At 42.7% G+C, this 22,586-nt stretch overlaps 1 protein-coding gene across 1 annotated transcript in view; it reads right to left on the reverse strand.

Moving 5' to 3' along the window:
• Positions 1-451: 451 nt before the first annotated feature.
• Positions 452-22,586, reverse strand: part of Arhgef33 (Rho guanine nucleotide exchange factor 33) — a 75,038-nt gene continuing 52,903 nt past the window's right edge. Inside the window, exons 11-18 of the mRNA XM_027425998.2 lie at positions 22,132-22,264; positions 20,067-20,150; positions 18,683-18,766; positions 16,414-16,562; positions 15,609-15,773; positions 13,361-14,180; positions 7,670-7,809; positions 452-845 (exon numbers count right to left, since the gene is read on the reverse strand). Of these exons, the coding sequence (XP_027281799.1) occupies positions 716-845; positions 7,670-7,809; positions 13,361-14,180; positions 15,609-15,773; positions 16,414-16,562; positions 18,683-18,766; positions 20,067-20,150; positions 22,132-22,264 (1,705 nt within the window). The 3' untranslated portion in view covers positions 452-715. The remainder of the gene's footprint in view (positions 846-7,669; positions 7,810-13,360; positions 14,181-15,608; positions 15,774-16,413; positions 16,563-18,682; positions 18,767-20,066; positions 20,151-22,131; positions 22,265-22,586) is intronic.

The raw sequence follows: 22,586 nt of genomic DNA on the forward strand, positions 1-22,586 counted from the left end.
ACCACTGCCATCCTCAAAGCAGCCCATACAAGGAGAATGTTTTTTTGTTTTTGTCCCCACTCCTGTTCCCTTTACTGATTTCCATAGCCACAGAACAAGCTGGAGAGCAATGTATCCATAACTTTGGAAGCTCCTGAATTATAGTTTAAGGACAAATTCTTTAGAGCTCTGGTTTTCACAAATAAAATACAGTTCTGGTAATCCTTTGCCTTAAAGGATATTATATTTTGCTTTGAGGTTTGGAAAGATATGAAGCAAGACACAACTGGACCCTCACATAGGGCATATTAGTCTAAGCACAGTGGGATGAATTCAAAAGCTATGAATTAAAATTCCTAGGAAGCACAAAATTCACATCCATGCTAAAAATGAACATGCTTATTAGACTTGGGGAATGACTTCAAGGTGCAAGTTTTTGTTCTTACAAACATTTATTTTCCTCCAAATTTATTATGTTTTTCTGTAATGATGTGAAAAGTCTTCATTTCCCTTTTCCCAAGTGTTGAGGTTCATTAAGCCAAGTCTTAACCATAGACTAATCTTCATCTCTTCAATATCTTGTATGTTGATTTAGTTTCATATGTAAATATTTATATTAGTTTTCCTCAGGGATTTATGCATTGATATATATATATGTATATATATATATTCCTGCAGAGATATATACAAGCTTTTACCCTCCTCTTACCACTTGACAATACAACTGTAAATGTGTTTACACAGCTGTTCCTTGGTCAAGGTCATTTGCAAGAGCAAGTCGGTTTCTGAAGAAATCTTGTTTGGTGGGTGAAGGATCCATTGAGGGATTCTCATTAGTTTTTTCCCTGTATTCTGATCCACTGGACCTAAAATCTCAGCACACAGATAAAGTACAGGTTGATTTGGTTTTAATTGTTTTCAAATATTTTAATCTATCCAAATTGTTCTGCATTTGTAAAACAGTTGCCTCCTAGATCTGGAATCATTTTTACTCCCCTGAATTTCAGAACTTAAGTATGTGTATCTAAAATTTGCAGTGAACATACAGAATCTCTCACTAATGCTTCATGAGGACAATTGTGACAACTGTATATGTCAGTGTAAGTTACCATGTAAAAGCATTGTAACAGGAATAAAAGCTCAAAATTATCTATTTTTGATTCAATAAAATGACTACTCCGAAGATTACCAAGGCCCTTAAATTAAAATGGTTATCAAGGCCCTTGCTAAATCTAGGCATTGCATTACAAACTCTTGCTTCTGCTTGTTTTCATTTTTAAAGGAAAGATTTATTGAAACCAACCAGAAATATTGCTACATTTGGTAGAATGTAGAAATCAATACAGTTATCTCAACCACCACAAAGGAGCCCAAGACTAATCAATAGTCAACTCAGTCCATTTGAGTCCCCAGTCCAGGGTGCATTCTTCCTTTCTCTTGGTTAAACAGTTGGGCAATCCATTCCAGCTCTGTCCCTTCTCCAGTCTGTTCAAGTCAGAGGTCCCTAGAGGGAGGAGGCTTTCTAGAAATAACCTCTCATACAACTAGCCTGGGGTCCCTCACTCACTTAAACTTTGAGCTAGAATGGGTAAAACTAGCCTGCTACCCAAGAACGGGTGTCAGAAGTCCTTGTGTGGGATGTAGGAAAGTGATGCTCCAAAGCTCCTGCTCAAGTGAACAGTTTCTCTATACGCTGCTTTCCCTACACACAAAGGCAGGGTAACTGGCCTCTAAGCTCTGCCACTGTCATTGGTATACTATCTTTCAGTCCTCGTTTGTTTTGGAGGTTTTTGTTGGTTATTATTTGGGAGAGGTGCTTTACTTCCTTCTGTTTTGGCGGTACTGGGAATTGGCCCCAGGGCCCATTACACACAAGGCAAGTGCTCTACTGCTATATATCCCCAGCCCAAGTCCTTGCTATTACAAATTATTTTTACTAATTATGAATCTATATTTATTGAGCTTATTGGGAAGAATTCAAATATCCTTTTCTAGTATTCAAGTAAAAACACTGGACCTAGAGACACACTAGAAATGTCTGCAAACCTGAAGAATGAACTAGGTATTTTTACTTCTCAATTTGATATCAGAAAAGAAGCCATAGCTACCCAACATGCTTTTACTTCTGATTAGAAAGGAGTATCCCAGTAAACACTGTATCCCAGTAAACACAGGAACATTACTCTCTCTCAGCTCTAGTACATCTGGATATTCATGAGATAAGAAGGTGTCTGGGACCAGCCTAAAATCCCTAGAAATGGGCTCACATCCTCCCTAAAACTCCAGGATTGCTTTCATCTCTGGGAACTCTTGCCTCCCTCCAGTTCAAACCCTCCCTGGTTAGCATGGTTGTGCCCAGATGTCAGTAAGATACGTCTTGGCTATTCCCTTGCTGCCCATCTTCTGCTGTCTGGAAGCCTAGAATGCTCGATTTTAGGGCAGGAAAAGATTCAATTGTGGCTGCCTCTTCTCATGTTCTCCCCATGCCAACTTCTCAATGAAATCATTAATCTACACCTGAGACTTCACCTCACATTTTCCCTCTTACCTACCTACATCTGATCTCTCCAAAACCCAACATGTCACACTTGGAGGTTCCCACATGCAACTGGAGTTTACCTGGAAATGGGAAAGCTTTGATGTCACCACCAGCCCCAAGGACCACAGAAATCTTCACCAGCTGTGTTCCCATTTCTGAAACAAATGCCAAAATCGCCCTGTCTAGTTTCCACAAACTCAGCTCCAGATTTTTTTCTTTTTTAACTGCTCTTCTATACCTCTCCTTTGTTTCCAGTACAAATGTCTGCATTTCTGAATATTAACTACTAAGTAACTAGTGGCTAACTTACTAATCGTTTTCAAAACACAGAATTCTGCTGTAGGAACGATTCAAAGTTCATTTCATCTGACTTTTATAATGCTCAACATACTATAGGTATACTAGACTCTTCTGAGGGCGTGGGTGCAAATAAGTAGGGGTAATCTGCAGAAACCAGCAGAAAGAGATAGTGTGTTTTCTTTTCACTCTGTTTCTTTGTAAAACATAGAAATAGCTTTTGAACACCCTATACCATCTTGGCAAGCTGCAGGGGATTTCTGAGCAGATACTAGAGGGACAGTCAGGAACTCTTTGTGAGGAGTGCAATGGCTGTCAATATATTCTGACATACAGTCATCCAATCATTTGACAGAAAGGGGAAACAACAGACTTGTTGCTAAATATCCTTCAAGTGACAGAGAAAAATAAAAAGCTTTGCTACACATAAACCCGAAAAACTGGAGTTGAGGAAGGGAGGTAAAATCTAGTGCCACAGATGCCTCTGAAGTAAAAAAGAGTTGGTTCTCTGATATGAAAGATTACCCTCCTTCACAGTGTTAGGGAACTCACATGAAGAGAGTCGGAGGCGGTAGCCTTATTAGCTAATCAGTCAACCATGGCATTCACAGGGTGGTGAATATAGCTAGCCTACTTTGAACTATAAGTTTCAAATGGGTAGGAGCTATATCTTTTACTTGTTTTGTTCTGGGAAGATACTAATACACTGAAGACAAAAATAACTGATTTCAGATGACCTGCTGAGCGGCACTCCCAACCAGAGTCAGGTAACCTAAATTACCTTTCCTTTCAAACATCCTCTTGAATTTGCAAATTACATAGGAAATTGAATGAGATATGAAGGAACTGCAAAGTGGGCAAGAGGGAAGGTGGGGCTTGGTGTGGGTTTTAAGGAGGTAGAGAAAATGAGTATAAAATGATGGGCTGATTTTTAGAGTCCTGTCTCCTATTATATGGATTGTTCCACACAGGAGGCATACACAAAAACTGCTGAGAAGACACCAAACAAAGAGGACTCACTAACATTCAACTACAGGGGCCCTGCACAAGTTCCCCTGACCATGTGACGAAGAAAACAGATGTTGATGCAACTGGTGGAGGATGGCTGGAACAGAAATAATCATATACATTATGAAGTACTAAAAGAGAAATTCCAGGCGGTGGTGGCGCACGCCTTTAATCCCAGGTCTCGGGAGGCAGAGGCAGGGGGATCTCTGTGAGTTGGAGACCAGCCTGGTCTACAAGAGCTAGTTCCAGGACAGCCTCCAAAGCTACAGGGAAACCCTATCTCGGGGGGGGGGGGGAACAGTGAAGAAATAGAAATATAACCAGTTAGATGGTCTACTCTGTATCTTTTACTACCCACGAAAATGATGCTCAAGGGTAGAAGCACCATCTTACACAATCTCTTCCCCACTGCTATCCCCAGCCAAGAGCACTCACTTACGCAAGTATAAGGGTTATACATGAAGACGAAAAAGCACCTGCCTCAGCTCTAACAACAGTTGGGTTTAAATCTTTGACAGTGTCCATGTGTATTCTCCTAGAAGGGATAGTTTGCCTTTTCTTACTCAGGCAAGCATTGGCCTTTCAGGTCTGTTCCCTAGCTTCTAAGAATCATATTTAAAATGTGTAAAGTCATTTCACATGCTCAGACTTTAAGTTAGTAGACTTCATTCTGACCAATTCTGCACAGCTTTCAGGGATCTATGACCTGGTATCAACCCAGGGCAAATGTGCCTGAGATGGAAACAATAAAAGGGTTACCCTTTTCCTCAAATATCGTGGGCACTTTTTCAGAATATTTTTTATGATGTCAGCTTGACTCTGCCTTTTGAATCCTTGTGGGCATGAGCATTCGGCCCTCCCAGCCTCAGAGGGAAGAGAACCCTTTCTCGGGTTTTCTGTTGCATCTGGTTCCATGCCTAGCTTCATCCCGAAGCAGCATTCTGGGAGTGTGGGGCCACCAGCCAAACAAGCCCCTATGGAACAAAAAGTGTGTCAGTGTAGACAGGACTGAACCTCCAGAGGGATACAGGGGAGGATGGCAGTGAGCCCCAGACAGGACATGGATGGCTTTCCTAGGCCTGCTCATCTGGACCTGAGCCCCAAACAGGACATGGATGGCTTTCCTAGGCCTGCTCATCTGGACCTGGGAGGCCAGCTCTAGAGTGTCTAGTAACCCAGGTTTAGCTACTTCAGGTCACTGGGCTTTCTGCCAACTAACTTCCTGACACACAAAATGGCTTGACTTTTTTCTATCTTTTTTTTACAATAATCAAGGTTTAAGTCTTTAACAATCTTCACATAGATTTTTCTAGAAGGGATAGTTTATCTTTCATCCTATACATTCCTGAGTTCAGAATGCAAGGTTCTGTGGAATGGCTGGGACCATATCATTCATGATCCTTTATGTATGCCTGGAATTATGCACATACAAGAATGGTGTATTTACATTTGAGTTAAAGATACAGGCCCTTTCATGCTACCCTGGGGCCTCCCTGCCCTTTGTCTATGTAATACCATAGAGGAGTGTGGTCCTTAACAGAATTTCCATGGTATTTAGATGACAAACACAGAAGAAGCTATTTAAGTTGCTTCTTTAACCCTTGCCAAGTCCCGGAAGAGCTCCCTAAGTACAAAGCTGTAGTGGGAACCACCTGCATGGTGATGACTGTCCTAGACTAGACCTTCCAAGCCAGGAAAGCAGGCCAGAGAAAGAATCATCTAAGTGGCTCCACCTTTACCTCCATGCAGATAATACTTCACATTTTAAATACAAAGGACAGTGCCGTTATTGTTGACAGTAATATGACTGATGCAGACTGGTCTATGAGAGAACTAAGAGAATCCACTGTCCTTCTCCCTAAGAAAAATACCCAAAGTTGCAGGAGGACTGAAGACAATTAACCGGTGTGAATCTGGAGAGCACACAGCAGGGTGTCTGCATTATACCAAAGTCTGTGGGGGCAGGGAGCAATAGAAAGACTGTATGGCTTTCTCTTTTAGAGGCCTTTAAAATTACAGGCCCAACAGCACATTCATCTAGTTTGTGATAAAGACAAGTGACTATTCAGACCGAGCAACAGTAAAGTCAGAGTACAGACAAAGCAAATATACATACTGTAAAGGACTGATGATTTCTGGGGCAACCTCCCACCCATCATAGAAATACTTTTCAGAGACCCCAGACAGAACCATCTAGCTTCTATTTCAGAGAACCCACACTCTCGTGAGTCCACCAGGTCCAAGCAGGTGCATTTTTAGAGTGTTCCTCTTCCTCCTCACTTCTGCTAGTTCTGCCTCTGGATACAAAAGGGCAGATCTGTCCCTATGCCTCATATAACTAATAGGCCATTTTGTTACATCTCTTTGATAAACAAGAATTTGTAAAGGAACAGGTGGTGAATCTATTGCTGATTGTTTTCCAACAGATACTGCTCAGCTATTATAAATGGTGGTGAACAACAAATAATTGCTTCTTTGGGGAATCTTATGATGACTTAAAAATATCCAACAGACTCAAGCAATGTGTGTCCTTAGGCATCTGGCGTTCATCAAAGGATTTAGAGCCTAAATCCCAAGTTTAGACTGCCAAATTGTCAACTTCTTCCCACTCCATGCCATTAGCAGTTATAGACCCAGAAAAATCTAAATCTATAACCCTAGAGAGGGATAAACAGCTCTTAAGTCTCAATCCCTATGTAAAGTGACTTGAGGTCCAGCAACAGTCATGCATGCATTGGGTTCCCTAGCAAAACTCAAGTAGGCTGTAGGGCTGTGGTTAACTGCAGGGAAGGAGACAGACTGTAGGGCTGTGGTTAACTGTAGAACCGCTGTTCTTCTTTCCTCTTCCTCCTCCTTCTAGTAACAACAGGCAAGGACCAACAATCAGATATCCACTGATCTCAGCACCACCCTCCCAGTAGAGGAGAATTAGACAAATCATTAAAAAAAAGAAAGCCAATTGAAGGCTTTCTCTACTTCCTCCATCACCAAGACTCCACCTTCAAGGAGAAAGTGGTTTTCCAGTAAGTCTCCAAAGGCAACATAACACCTTCATTTCATTTTTCTAATAATTAAAACATAGACTTGAGGTTGAAAAACAACTTCCAATGACCTCTAATAAGAGGAAGTAAATAGCAAGGTGACCTCCCTAAGGGAGAGGAAGGCAGGCCTGAGGACCTTTGGAGGAAGAAACAGCAGCCACCCAGGCAGACGAGGGCAGGGCTGCTAAATCATGTGCTGGTCAAACGTTAAGGGTTATCTCTCTCTTCCTTACATTTATGCTGGAGCCTGGCCCTACCTCCCAAATGGCAACACAGCGCTGGCCAAAATGCCTGGGAGGTAATGTTTCATGCAACAATAAGACTTAGAAAGACCAAGGAGGGAAACTTCTTTTGTTTCCTGTCTAATATGGACACTGAAAGTTTTTACTAGGACCTGAGCCAAATCCATCCATTCAGGGAAACCCCTGGCAAGTACCAACACACATTTTTTTAGAACCAGGATGATGAGGCTCATGAGGGCAAAAATGCTGACATGCCCTCATCATTTTCCACACATTGGAGGTCTGACTGAATACTCAGCTCCCATAGAGGACCCCTCTCAGCCCATTTGCCAGGGTACCCTCTCTGCTACTTCTCTCAGGACACAATTCAGGGAATGAAGAGAAAAGATTTTTAAGAAGTGGCAGGGGGAGCTGAGTTTGCTTCTGCTCAGAAATTAGGTACAAACACTAAACTTGAAACAGTTGTGTGAGACCAGGCTACTTAGTAATTAATACTGTTAAAACCTCCGACTTCTGCCAAAGGGAAATGAGTTACAACACTGTTTTATCTAAGGGCTACTCACTTCTTTTTAAAGAGCTTGCGGAAGGAGCTGCGAAAGCCCCCTTTCTGGTCTTGCCTGGGATTTTGATCGCTGAAAGAAGTCTGTTCACTCTCTCTTTCTTCCTTTGGACAGAATCGGGTGGCATCCTCTAAGTGCATCTCCTGAAAACACAAAAGAGGCATGTGTTTTACTCTTTTCCAAAACATATCTACCCTGGCTGTGGGATAGTTCGTTAGCTTTGCCACCTGCCTCTCCTACCCCCCTGACTCCCTGTGGCTTTCCAGTCCCAGCAAAGCATGCCTAGGGTGATGAAATGAGCAGGTGGAAAAGGAACATTGTTTGAGTCTAAGTCTTTCTACAAATGAAGGCAATCAGTCCACAACAGAATACAACAGTAAAGATAAATAAATAAAGGAAGTTAGCTAGCAATACAAAGTATAGAGTGTATGGCTGATGAGATAACTCCACATGCACAGGCGCTTACTACACAAGCTGAAGGACCTGAGTTCAATCCCTGGAGCCCACATAAAGGTGGAAGGAGAAAGTGGACCCCTGCAAATTGCTCTTTGTCCTTGTTTGCTTTCTATTGCTGTGATAAATAAAGGTCATGACCCAAAAGCAGCTTCTGAAAAAAAGGGCTTATTTCCTCTCTGGCTTCCAGGTAACAGTCATGAAGGGAAGTCAGGGCAGGAACTCAAGAGGGCAGTAGTCTAGAGCTAAGAACTGAAGCATAAACAAGCCATGGACAAACATTACCTACTGGCTTACTCTCCATGGTTTGCTCAGACTGATTCACAACACCTGCCTGGGGGCAGCACCCAGGGACCTACCGCCCCCTCCACTGCCACCGCTGCAGAGGACTGGGCCCTCCTCTATCACTGTTACTCTATTATGAATCAGGAAAATGCCCTTATAGACCTGGCTACAGTCATCGGATACAGGCATTTTCCCAGCTGAGCCTTCTCTTTAGTCATCGGATACAGGCATTTTCCCAACTGAGCCTTCTCTTCACAGGTGACAAAAACCTAACCAGGACACTTTCTGACCTTGATATGCTTGCCATGGCACACACAACAACAATGAACATATATAATTTTTATGTGTATAGGTGTTTTACCTGTTTGTATGTCTGTGTACCATGTGTATGCCTGGTGCCCATGGAGGCCAGAGGAGGGCACTGAAACAATCAGAACTAGAGTTACAAAGAGTTGTGAGACACCATATGGTTGCTTGGAATTGAAACTGGGTCCCCTGAAAGTGCAGCTTAACCACTGAACCATCTCTATAGCCACCATAACATAGAAAATAAACTTTGTGATGGCATCAACTGTCTTGCTGAATATCTCTGGGTACATTCCTCTTTCTATAAAATAAGAAAACTTAATATTAAGGGGGTTTTGTTACTGTGGTTGTCTGTTTTACTTTTGAGAGAAACAGAGATCAACAGGATGCTATCTATCAACAATGTAACCATTAAGTCCTGTTCCCAATTTTGTACTTTAGTGAAGAGTTTTTTTAAGAGGTCAGACCTGTTGAGAATTATCTAACTGGTGTGTCTAAACTTTGCTTTCATCCTACTTATATTAACTTAGTTCATGTTTAGAGTACAATTAAAAATAAAGATATTCTTTTATACACTTATTTATTGTTAAAGATGTTACCATGTGCACACATATTATTTTTTTAAATGTGCATTTGGTGTTTGGCCTGCATGTAGGTGTGAGGGAGTTGGATCAACTGGAACCTGAGTTACAGACAATTATGAGCTGACACATGGGTGCTAGGGATTGAACCTGGGTCTCCTGGAAGAGCAGCCAATACTCTTAACCACTGAGCCATCTCTCCAACCCATGTGCACACATACTAAAGTGCAAATAAAAATATGTGTTAGGTATGTACACAAACTTACATCCTACATGAATAGAATATTCACCTTGAGGTGACTGTGATTTAAAAACAATCCTAAAGCAGCTGCATAAATGACCCTAAGAAGTGAAAACAGAAAAACACACCAACAGCACCCTGCAGGTCCCTGCTTAGTGTCTGCTTGCTTGCTTGCTTGCTTGCTTGCTTGCTTGCTTGCTTGCTTGCAGAGGAGCAAAGCATGGGCAAGAGGCTTTTCTAGGAAATGTCTAGATCTGGGTTTGAGAACATCATTCAGGGTTGTAATAGCCACCCTGGGAAGTCTGAGACGCCACTAAGATTCCTAACTAGACCATGGAGAGCAGCATCCTGGTGGCTTAGTGCAATGTTTCTCAAAGTATGCTCCTGGAATCCTAGAACCATCTACACTTGCTTTTACTTAAAGACACAGATCCTTAAGGCTCGAGTCTCTAAGGCACAATCTCTAGCCTATACATAATTGTTATGCATAATTAGATATGAAAAGGGGTTTCGGGCAGCCTTCTGCCCAATGAACTTCTGTTTATAGCAAACACCTAACTAAGAATCCTAAACAATAATTTCTGATTCAGTAGGTCTGGCTACAGTTTCTGCACTGATAAGATTTATAAAATATAAAATTAATGCATCCACTACTCCCTCTAAGACCACATTTTGGGAGGTGCCTGTGGGGACTACAGCAAGGCTATATCACTGGCTCAATGATAAAACATCCAGACTTAGAATTTCAGAGCCCACAAGAGGGGGTTTGGTTTTCCTCCTATCAACTGTGGACCCTCCATTATAGTAGTCTTTAACTGGGATCCATGCCAAATCCTCCATTCAGAGAAACTATAAATTCTTTAAGGAATATCTGTCTGTGAAACCATGGTCTTACCATCATCTTCCATCGGCTTTACCAAGTATACTATGAAACTACCTTGTTTGATCTGATCTTTACAACCCTGTGAGGTAATATACTTCTTAGAAATTGTGATCACATTTATTACTTGGGATGGGGGATGGCTTCACATGCCAAGGCACATGTGGAGGTCAGAGAAAAACTTGCAGGAATCAGTTCTCCTCACAGCATGTAGCTTCTAGGGGTGGAATACAAGTGCCTCTACCTACAGAGCCATTTCACTAGCCAAAATTTTACTGGGTTCTGTTCATTCGTGTGTGTGTGTGTGTGTGTGTGTGTGTGTGTGTGTGTGTGTGTGTGTGTGTGTGTGTTCAGGCACACAGGGGCCAGGAAGACTTTGTGGAAGTCAGAAGCAACTCCTGAGCAGATGGCTCTCCCTTGCCATCTTGCGAGATCTGGGCCAAAGTCAGGCCTTAAGGTTAGCAGCTCTACCTGCTCTCAGAGCCATCTTGCTGCCCACTAGATGTCTTATTTTTTATATAAACTTATTTTGTTATGTATATTTGTGCTTTTCCGTGTATGTCAGGCACCATGTGCGTGCCTGATAGCCGAGGAAACAAGAAGTGGATGTCAGAGCTCCTGAAACTGGAGTTACAGGCCATTGAGAACTGTCATATGGGTGCTGGGAATTGAACCTGGGCCCACTGGAAGAGCAAAAAGTGCTCTTAAGCACTGAGCCATCTCTCCAGCTCCCTACATATCTTATTTTCATAGGTAAGAAAACTGGAGGTACAGGGAAGGCATGTGAATTGTCCAAAGATGGCAACTATTTGATAGCAGAGCCTGGGTTAGAACCTAGAGTTCCTACACACTGTCTTCTTTCTTGGCTCTCAATAAAGACACTAAAACTGGCTTTAGGTCTTCTGGTTATAGGTGGGGTGGAGTAGACTGAAGCAGAATGGCTCACCCTAACAATATAGTTTCACAAGGTTATCTTGTGCAGCTACAGTTCCAATCCTACCCCCACTTTAAATACACACACACACACACACACACACACACACACACACACACGAATGTGTTACATGTACATGCATAAACATGTATGTCCACACACACAGCCCCTTCTCTCTTGAACTCTGCATGATTCTTCCTTGGTGTCTTGACCTGGTTTGTCTTCCCATGTTAAGGAATGCTACTATATTGTTATTGCTATGAGGTACATCTGGTAAACAGTCACTTATTGTTTTTTCTCAACTATATTTGTTATTTCTAATAAATTTTTCCCTGATAATTGTTCCAATTTCCAAAACTTTCACCCATGAATTAGGGAAAAAACTCACATTTTTATGAACATGTAAAATAAAAACATTCTTTGTAGCACAGACTACACCACTTAAAAGACTTCGATGTAAGCTTCTACTCATCCCAGTTTAAACTGGTACTACTAATTGCCTTCTATTTCCCCTTTTAATGAACTTTCAAGATTACCCAGGATTGATATGTCTCAGAGATTTTACCCAATAGGATTTTTTTTAAGATTTGGAGTTGAGAAATCAGAGCCAGAAAAAAAAAAAAAAAGTCTGACTCTTGAAGAATGCCAGAATTGCTAGGCTACAGTATTGGGGTGTTCTTCCCCTCAGCTGGTTTAATTGCTGGAACCCAGGTAGGCAGCAAACTGCAGGGCTTGCCATGGTCCATTCCCCTCCTGTTTCTGGGACCTTCTTTCCACTTTTCTCAGTATGCCAAAGGAAAAGCTATCCAGTGGTTCTATGACCAAAAAGTCTTTTTCTTTTAAGCTTTGCAACCTTGCTCTTCCCCTGGTAGCTTCAAAGTAGCTTTTAAAATTAATTCAGATATTCAATGTACCTAGGATGCAGTCTCTAACATCATCACCCCAAGAGGTTTTAGATATCCCTCCTCTATGCCCCCAGTTCATCAAAATTCCATGTGCTAAGCCTATGAGACATTCTGGACTGTTTATTTCTGAGCCTTCAACAATCAGCACACGGAGCATGGTACACAGCAGGCACTGTGTGGCTGGAAAATGGAAATGAGTCTGTAACCATCAACTGGACCCACTCTCTTGATAATAAAAGTGTGGCTGCACACCTGAGACCTATCTTGTTATTAAGCTTAATCAATTGTTTCTGTCACATTGAAAACCTGTGTGTCGCCTGCTTCTTGGTGGTTAGGGTTGGAACATACTTTTAAATACCCCAAGGCGGGCTGGAGAGATGGTTCAGAGGTTAGGAGCACTGACTGCCCTTCCAGAGGTCCTGAGTTCAATTCCCAGCAACCACATGGTGGCTCACAACCATCCGTTATGAGATCTGGTGCCCTCTTCTGGTGTGCAGATATACATGGAAGCAGAATGTTGTATACATAATAAATAAATAAATAAATTCTTAAAATAAATAAATACCCCCAAGGCCTGGAGACACCAAGGAGAGATAGCAACATGCCTCAACATTCATCAAAGCTAAAGGTGCATTTGAGTCAATACAGCCTTTTTAAAGAAAGCAAGCAAAAATGAATTTTCTTTGCAACAAACTTGGAGGTTGACACCGATACAAAGAAAGATAACCGGAGGTGGCTAGCACACAACGCCCGGTGTTTTGTACATTTGTACCAGAAGGTGCACCGAGCAGGCGGTGCAGCCCGTAAGAAGGAATAAATCAGTTCACTCATTAACTCATTCTCTCTGCATGCATCAGTCCCTCCCTCTTGGCGTATCTGTGAGCATGTCTGTGCACCGAGGTCTCGTCTCGCTCTCCCTGCCCTCGTGCTCTTGGTGTGGTACCTGCCCTGCCTCTCGCCTTCGAAGGCCACCAAGGCCAAGGTCTGTCACCACGCCTGTGCGGGCTCCGCCTCTGCCCCCTCCCTCCCCGCCAAGGGAACCAACCGGGGCTGGCCCTGAGATCTAGGCCCGGGGCGCCGAGGCGGGCTTCGGCTCGGTTTTACTTTACCCTCCTTACTTCCAAATAGGTCTGTTTTTCGCTTTGGGACCTCTGTTGGGGGAAGAAGGTCCGCGGCGCCCCGCGAGAGGCGGCGGCGGCGGCGGCGGGGCCGTGCGGGGCGGCGGCGCGCTCCACCTTGAGCGGCGCGCGGCCGCCGCTGCTGCTGCGCGTGCTGTAGAGCCGCGGGGCCACGCCCTCGGCGGGCGGCGTGCGCGGGAACTCCTTGAGCGAGCGGCTCAGCGGCTTGGCCTTGCCGTGTGCCTGCGCCTGCGCCTGCGCGGCCTCCAGCTTGTAGGCGCTGCTGCTGCTCGCCGGCGACGTGGCGCTCTTGGGCAGCGGCTGCAGCGCGTGCTCGGGCCGCTCGGCCTCCATGGCGAAGCTGACGGGCCTCAGGAAGCAAATGTCCAGGCTGGACTCGGAGGAGGCGGGAGAGCAGTTGTCGAAGAGCGCCGGCGCCTGGAAGGGCTCCTCGTCGTAGGGCGCTGGCAGCGCGAAGATCTCGCCTCCGTACTCGAACTCCTCGTAGCCGGCGGGCACGAAGCTACGCGCCGCGTCCGGCAGAAGCTCGGGCGGGCCGCGCAGCGAGCGCTCTACGTTGCCCAGCGGCTCGGCCGGGGACGGCTCGAAGTCCATCTCCGGGATGGCCTGCAACGGCCCAGCGAGCGCCTTCACGTCCTGCTCCGCCGTGCAGAACTGTGCTGGGGCCAGCAGGCTCTCAGGCCGCTCGTGCTTTCTGCCCTCCATCTCCCAGTCGCCCGGCTTCCCGGGCTGCATGCTCTCCATGAGGCTCTGCTGCTGTTGGCCTTTCTTCGCCGGGGGCATCAAATGTCTTTAAAGGGTGAAATAAGAGAGATGATCAAATAGTGTTGACCTCTCTCCAAGAGAGCAGCCTGAGGCCCACTCCTCTCCTCTCCTCTCCTCTCCCAAGTGCCTTTTGTGGATAAATCTATCAAGCTCCACAAACTAATGAGGAAGATCTCTCAAGAATCCCTAGACCTGCCTGGAAGAGTGGAAACAGCGGCCAGGAAAGTCATCTGTCTCGACTTCCAAGCTAAGTCACTGAGCTGACAGACATCACTGGCCTGATGGAGCTCTGAGCATCCCTGCTACCAGGCAACTCCCAAGATAGCCCTTCTCAATTTCTCTCCTTTTGCTGTGGCAGAGGAACATACAGAATCCTGGACAATGAACTTGATACAGCCTCTAGATCTTCACACATAAACAATTGTTTTCCGAAATAAACTGTTGAGCTATGGATGGTGATAAAGAAACTCGGGTTTTTTCAAGACAGGGAGTAAGTCGCCCTGGCTGTCCTGGAACTCACTCTGTAGACCAGGCTGGCCTGATGAAAGGCATGTGCCACCACCACCTAGCCAAATTTGGGAACTCACCAAGAGCACTATACACTTTGTTGCTTTCATTTGGGTTTTTGTTGTTGCTGTTGTTTTTTAAGGACTAACTCAAGTGGGTAAAATTTGCATTTCTATAATAAACTTTTTAAAAATTTCGTGGCTGTAAAGCATCTTGGTTGTCATGTCAAACAACCACCCATAAAACATTAATACAATGTAAAAGCTATCAGAATTTGCCCAGTTTCTATAGAGTTTTGTTGTCTTGGGAGCACACAGCAATTTTTGCAGTTTAAAGTGTAGCACACCCATCAAATAGAATTTTTGTTTTGCCAGATAGATATAAATGAACTAGTGTACTGTGACCAAAATTTTTCTGCTTATGTATATTTTAATTCATCAGAAGTGTATACCGATGCATACATGAATACTAACACTGAATATCTCAAGAGATTGCAAGACATTGATCTTACAGTGAAACTTAGGACTCACATTTACAAATACGAAGAAAAAAAAGTGAAATGAACTGACCTTACACCAATATTATTATTTTGGAAGATTGATGCTTTTATTTTCCCTACAGAGTGAAATAGCTATAGTTTGGCCTGGGTATAATGTAGACCTTTTCCCTCTGTTTTTTGTATACTGCTTCAAGAGTTGAAGTAATGCACAAAGTGAATTTCTACTTTCCACATGTCAGCACTTTCTAAATATTGCCTCTTCATGTCTTTCTCTGGAACCCAGGGATCAGATCAACTGTTCTGTGGTTAATATGAAAACGATGGGGCAAGGGAGAAGGTGGAGTTCTGTTGAACACATTTCTAATGCAGCCCAGCCTGCTCCCCTATACAAACCACCTGGGACTCAAGGGCACCCCTGCTAATGTTTCTCTAGCAACAGATGCTTACGTGACAGAAGGGGCAGAACTAGGAGCAGAAGGGTATGGTTGGAGCATTTCTTCTGAGTGGATCCCGCTATCACGGACAGCCTCGGTGCCTGCAGTGGGGGAAGCATCTTGGCCAGCATTAGCACACTGGGAAGCCAGCCCTTTGTACAGCTTTGCCATAGACGACCTAACAGGATGGAAAGAACAATCTCAGGTTGCACAGTGTGAGCCTGGCTAAGAAAAACAGGTGTGCTTCTCAGGTGAAGTGTTCTGTGGTGGGCTCTCTATCCCCAGAGTCCTCTACAAGCCGCATTGCTTATATAACAGCTGGCAGTTGGCTGAAAAGAGCTTGGGTATACAGAGTGGTACTGAGACACAACTGTCAGGAGAAACCCCTAGAGAAATGATACTGTTCTCCAGATGGACAGGATGCTTACAGAAATCTGGAAGCTCTGCTATGGGTTGCTTCTATTCTCCAAGAATAGAATAACACCTAATTTATTCTTCATTGTCTAGCTCTAAAGACTCAGCCCCATGAGACTGAGGTTTTATGGCTGTTTTGTTCATTGCAGTATATTCACTGGGCACACCAATACCTAACAAGCAGCAGGTGTGTTTTGAACCTGAAAAGTTAAGGGAAGCAACATATGAGGGGACAATAGAGCCAAAGTGCTTTCCTTCTAAAGTTACTTCCCTCCTGTGGCCAACTTGACTGCCCCTCCCCCCTTCCCTTCTGTTTCACTTCAGCCCATTCCAGGCACTTGAGTGACTGTTCTGTGCCCTCTTCTCAGAAACCTTTGTCAGGCGCTGCACCACCACAACCTTACTTTTTAAGCTTTTTCCGCTTCTGAATAAGCAATTCTTCATTGCACTGAAACAGCAGGGTGTAATGGGAGATAAACACCCGGAGGCGCTGAACACACACAAGCAGTAGATAATAGTCGGGGTGTTCCTGCTCCGTGAACTTCAGAACATTCTGGATAGAAGGGAAGAGGAATCAGTGTTGCACAATTAGGCTGAAAAGTTGCTTCATCTCTTCCGCACCGCACTTTGAGCTACTGTGAGTGCCAATCAAATCAATCAAAACAACTCAGATGCACTGTCCATCTATCAGTCAGCTGAAAGCTCAAAAGAATGTAAGTCATTCTGTTCTGTTCCATGTGAGTTGGATGTAACTGAATAGAATAGAATAGAATAGAATAGAATAATAGAATTCCACCTTGAAAATCTAGAAAGATCCAACAATTAGATATATGAAGAAATAAAGATGTTCTCACAACTACCTATAAGCAGTACTTAATGGAGTCGGACCACTGCTGAGACTGATAGGCATCAGGTGAGGATGTGAGGTGGGTAGGGGGGATGGTAGCCCTCCTATTACATTTCCTGATGTTATGGTCTAGGTATGGTTTATCTTTCAAAGGTTCAGGTACTGGAAGCTTAATTCACAGTGTAATGGTTTTTTCTAAAGATGGTCGGACCTAGCTGGGTGGTGGTGGCACATGCCTTTAATCCCAGCACTCAGGAGGTAGAGGCAGGCGGATCTCTGTGAGTTCCAGACCAGCCTGCTCTACAGAACTAGTTCCAGGACAGCCTCCAAAACCACAGAGAAACCCTGTCTCAGAAAAAAAAAAAAAAAACATGGTAGGACCTTTAAGAGGTGGGACCTAGTGAAATGTATGCTGACTATACTGATGAAGTAATTAATGCTGGTTTTAAAGAGGCGGTTCTTATGAAAAAATAGTTACAGGAAAGTGAGCCTGGACACCACCCCCTTACTTCCTCTTTCATATTGTGTGACCTGCCATTATTATCTATGTTACCACTGTGTTTACCATGAGGAGGTCACCAGACACCAATACCAGCACTATGTCTCCAAAACTGTGAGCCAAAATGAACCTCTTCCCTTAAAAAATACCCAGCCTCGGGTATTTTGTTATAGTAGCACAACATGAAATTAAAGACCTTCTGTGCTACAGTGGGATTGAGAACACTAACATTCAATGACTATGTTATTGATTTGATGATACTTCCTATTGCCAGGAGCTAAGCCATTTTATAATTCATTATCTTCTTTAGTTTTTCTCACAACCCAGTTAGATATATAATAAGTAAGAAAACTAAGATACCAAAATCAGCGGTCTTCTTTAGGTCATGTATCTAATAAATATAAAAGAATGATTTGAATGCAAACTAGAGAGTAGCCCTCAGGCCTCTTTACCTAATGTTTGCAAGACCTGGGATTCAGTCTGAGGTTTTGGCCTACTGGGTGTGTTGTCTTGAACACAGTACTGGGACTGCTTTGGTCCTCCATAGCCTTATGAAAAATGATAATACCTGTTTCATGAAAGTGTTGAAAGAATCCGTAAGATAATTATTGTGTAAAGCCATATCCCAGTGAAAATCTCAATATTGATTCTGGGCTGCTTCTAGCTGAGGTTAATTACAAGCATTTCTAAGATGTTTTCACTGAATTACTTAAGATCAGTCAACCCTTAGATCAAAGCAGATGGATATCAGGAGGAAGAGGTGTTACTAGTAAAAGGCTGGTGAACTCAACTCTACGTCCTCTACAAAGCTACAGGCTCCATGGGGAAATTGTTAAGAATTTGTTCATCAGCTGCTCATGGCTCTTCTGTAACATAAAGTATGAATGCTGTATGATAGAACCCTGGCCCAAGTCAAGTGGAAGCCATCAGGATAGTAGCTTAGTTTACGGTTAAGCAGAAATTAAAAGGCCAGGGGTAACATTCAGATGATTGTAGAACCAAATAGGAGGGAAGTGAATAAGGTACTCAGATGTCATGAAGAGTATTTATAAAAGATCCTGGACCCCCAGAAGTGGAGATTGCTGGTAAGCAAAGATAGAACTTCAGAGACAGCTATCATAAACCAAAAATTTCAAGACCAGATTTTAGCTCATTCTGCAGAGTATGGTGTATTTTGCTGCAGTGTGGTGTAACCATAGCAATCTAAGTCATGTGACTACTTCTTAGAAATACTAATGAGTCCTTGAGCCTTTATAGTATTGCTAATTTGAAAGCCAAAAATAATAGCTCAGTGTAAACATCTGTTGGCTTGTCCAGCTGGGCTCACCTGGAGATGTATCAGATATTCAGGGATGCGCTGTACTATGTGGAAAAACAGGGTATAGATGTCAGATTTAATCTCCTCATCACCCTGAATGAAAAAAAAAACAAAACAAAAACAGTCACTCTAGTGTCCCTGCAGCAGTGCAAATAGAACACCAGAGATCCTTCCCACCAGGTGGGAAATGCATATTTCCAAAGCACTTTCTTTCCAGATTGTTATGAAGCATTTCTTTCTCACTGGAGAGGCCACGTGTTCAAGGTTATGCCCAAAGAGACACCTCTTCTCTATCAGAGGACCTAACATATACTTCTTTCGAATCTACCCAAGTTTCCAAACTATCCCTTCCATCCCCGACCCCTCTAAGGTCAGTGCTAGATAGAAGGAGGCTCTTGGTTAGCTTGAATTAAATCAACAAATTAAGGTTTTCCAGCAAGTCATCTACTGAGGCTCTAAGAGTGAACCAGAGCCTCTCAAGTGGAGACAGGAGAGTGGTTAGAAATTGGTCAGTAAGCCTAGAAGCAGAAAACACAGTGGTCTCCCTCCCCTTCTGTACCTTCCCTTCTCTTCCTTTTTCCAAACATTTGCTGAATGCTATCATGTGATAGTCATTTTGGTTGAGAGGACTCAGGGAGGTGAAGTAGAAAGTGAGATATAGACTCTCATCTCCTGTGAGAAGCAACTACTCTCAGCGTTAGTGTTGATGAAAGTTTCTGTCCTGCCAGCCTCATCACATTAGGGCTCTAGTACTCTAGTTTCTTGTTAACTTAAAATAACACAATGTATGGGCTGTAAAGACAGCAATTGGGGCTGGAGAGATGACTCAGAGGTTAAGAGCACTGGCTGCTCTTCCAGAGGTCATGAGTTCAATTCCCAGCAACCACATGGTGGCTCACAACCATCTGTAATGAGATCCGGTACCCTCTTCTGGCCTTCAGGTGTACATGCAGGCAGAACACTGTATACCTAATAAATAAATAAACCTTTATCAAAAAATAACACAATGTACATGCAGATATGCATGTCAAACACTTAATTTATCACTGAAGTGCCATGCTTCAAGAAACACTATGGAGCCAACTTGACAGAGGACGATTTGAATCCCATACTGAGACTCATATTTTCTGAGGCTGAGAACACAACATACAGCACAAAAGCTGCATGCTGAAGAACTCTAGACTACCTATTTGCTTTGTCTGTAGTTCAGTGTAGTTTATCAGAGCATTGCAAGAACCAGAGCAACACAGAAGAGAGGCATCACTAATATGTTCAAGGCATTCCTCAGTCTGGAAAACAAGCTCATAGGGCATATGCTCTCATGTTGAGTGGACAGACATGCTATAGATGATGTGTAAACAGAGGACAGCATGCGCATAGTGTCAACACTTACCTCCTTCAGAACCACAACATGAACCAATGAGATGCATTCGGGCAAATCCCTCAGGTATGCAACATAATAATCCAAGAAATTATTCTTTAAAACAAACACAGAAATGCATGGTCAGAACTTGGAAGTAGGAATGGCAGCATTTTTATAATGCCGTGAACATAAAAAAGAGCAGAATTCAGAGGATATTTTAATAATTTATTAACTAGGTTCTTTATTTGTTCTTGGAGCTTTTAGTCATCTTCTTTATAAAGATTTGTTGTTTTTATTTTACATGTGTTGGGTGTTTGTCTATATGTATATATGTCCCCATGTCAATGCCTGGTATCCTCAGAGGCCAAAAAGTATCAAATATCCTGGAATTGGGGTTGGAGATGGTTGTGAGTGACCATGTGGGTTATCATAACCAAATCCCAATCCTCAGCAAGAGCAGCCAGTGCTCTTAACCTCCGAGCCATCTCTCTAGTCCCTTGTTCATCTTTTTAAAAGGTTGTTTTGTTTCCTTGATGTCTAGAAGTGTGTGATGGACCACATATATAATCTTAGCACTTGAGAGGAAGAGGCAAAAAACTCTTCAGGTTTTTTTCAGAGTTCAGATTCACCCTCAACTACATAGCTAGTTCAAGAATAGCCATCGATTCATGAGACTGTGACTATGACTATGAAAATAACAGTTTTGGGATCTCTGTCAGTTCGAGACCAGCTTGGTCTACAAGAGATAGTTCCAGGACAGCCTCTAAACCCACAGAGAAATCCTGTCTCGAAAAAAAAATAACAGTTTTGGTGTTAAAATAAATATTACTACAGTGTGGGAACCAAAACTCAACAGTTATACCTTTATAACAAGATAGAAGTGAAGGACCTAGGGCCATGTAAGTTAAGTACTCTTAAATCGTTAAATGATAAAAATGTATGTTTTGCATGTATAATTCCTTTCCATGGTATTCATCTGTATCCAGATGAAAAACTTCACCCAACAGACAGACTTCATATCATCTGGACAAGCAGTTCTCAGGTTTTCAGTTAGTTGCCCATTTTTAACTCATGCTTGTTCACCAATGCAGTTTCCCCTCAAGAAAACAGCTCATAGCTTCCAAAGTTATATCCCCATATATATAACTCCTAGCTCCAAAAAGCATGCTGAATACAAGTAAAGGTGATATTAGAGACATGGTGTTACATCTACTGCCTTCTACGAAAGTCAATAAGCTGCAAATCTGTGTTATTACCTGCTGTCAAAAAATGTTGATAAAGATGCAGGCAAAAACTGACTCTCAGGCTAATTTTAACTGCCTCCCACAATATTTAAAATAAGAGCATTTTAATAAAATTCTAGATTTCATTTCTCTTAAAACAACAATCTAACTACTCTAGTCCTTCTTTCCTAAATAATAATTAGATAGATCTAGTAGCTGTTCTTTGTATCAAAACAAACATTGTCTTCTCTAACAAATTCCCACCAATCCAAACTGATGTTGTATCATATATGACTCTAGTCCTGGAGACATTTGGACTTTCAGCTTCTTGCCTGAATATGTTCTTGTTATAACATTAAAGAGAATTGAAAATTCAGCACTCTTTTTCTAAGGAATTAAAACAAAAGACATTCAAGACAAACAACCACCTATCATATTTTAAAATCTAAAAAGAATGGAAATATATATACTATACCACCCATTTATTTTATATGATATATACAAGTATATATGATATATATTATCAAGCATGTATATATTATAAATATACATCTGTATATAAAAATCACATATATAAATCCATATACACATGCATGGTCAATAGAGGCCACAATAGCATACTACAAAGTCATGAATCAGAAGGTAGGAGACATAACAGGGCTCCAGTCATAGATAACCAACCATGTTGCAAGCTGGGTGATTTCAGCAAAGCCTTTGAATCTCTATGAGCCTACCCTGGTAACTGTAGCATGGGGTGGTTAGAAAAGGTATCAGTGTTTCTTCTAACTCTGAAACTTGCTAATTCTTGGTTCTCCATTAGGAGAAGCAGATGAGTGAGACACAAACCCATTCATAGTACAGAGACACCTCACCTCATCATTTGTCAACTTCAGGAATAAATCTCCGAGGACTCCTTGGCGTGGCCATTTCAGGACCCTCTCCTGCAGGGCATGAAGTAAATCCAAGTGCTGCTGAACAAGGTAGCGCAAAGAGCCAGGGAAGAGGCTTGAAACAGAACAAAGGAAAAATTACACAAAAGGTGCCATAAGAACAAACACAGCAGGCCCCACTTTCAATTATCCAAAACACTCTCACAGGTTTGTATTTGGGATTTTAATTTTCTTTTTTATTATTACCATTTATTTATTTTTACTTTATGTGCATTGGTGTTTTGTCTGCATGTTTGTCTGATCTTGGATTTATAGACAGTTGTTAATTGTCATGTGGATGCTGGAAATTGAACCTGGGTCCTCTGGAAGAACAGTCAGTGCTCTTAACTCCTGACCCATCTCTCCAGTCACCACCTTAATTTTCTTTTCAGTACAGC

Source organism: Cricetulus griseus, chromosome 7 (assembly GCF_003668045.3).
Source record: "Cricetulus griseus strain 17A/GY chromosome 7, alternate assembly CriGri-PICRH-1.0, whole genome shotgun sequence".
In the NCBI taxonomy this organism is placed as follows: Eukaryota; Metazoa; Chordata; class Mammalia; order Rodentia; family Cricetidae; genus Cricetulus; species Cricetulus griseus.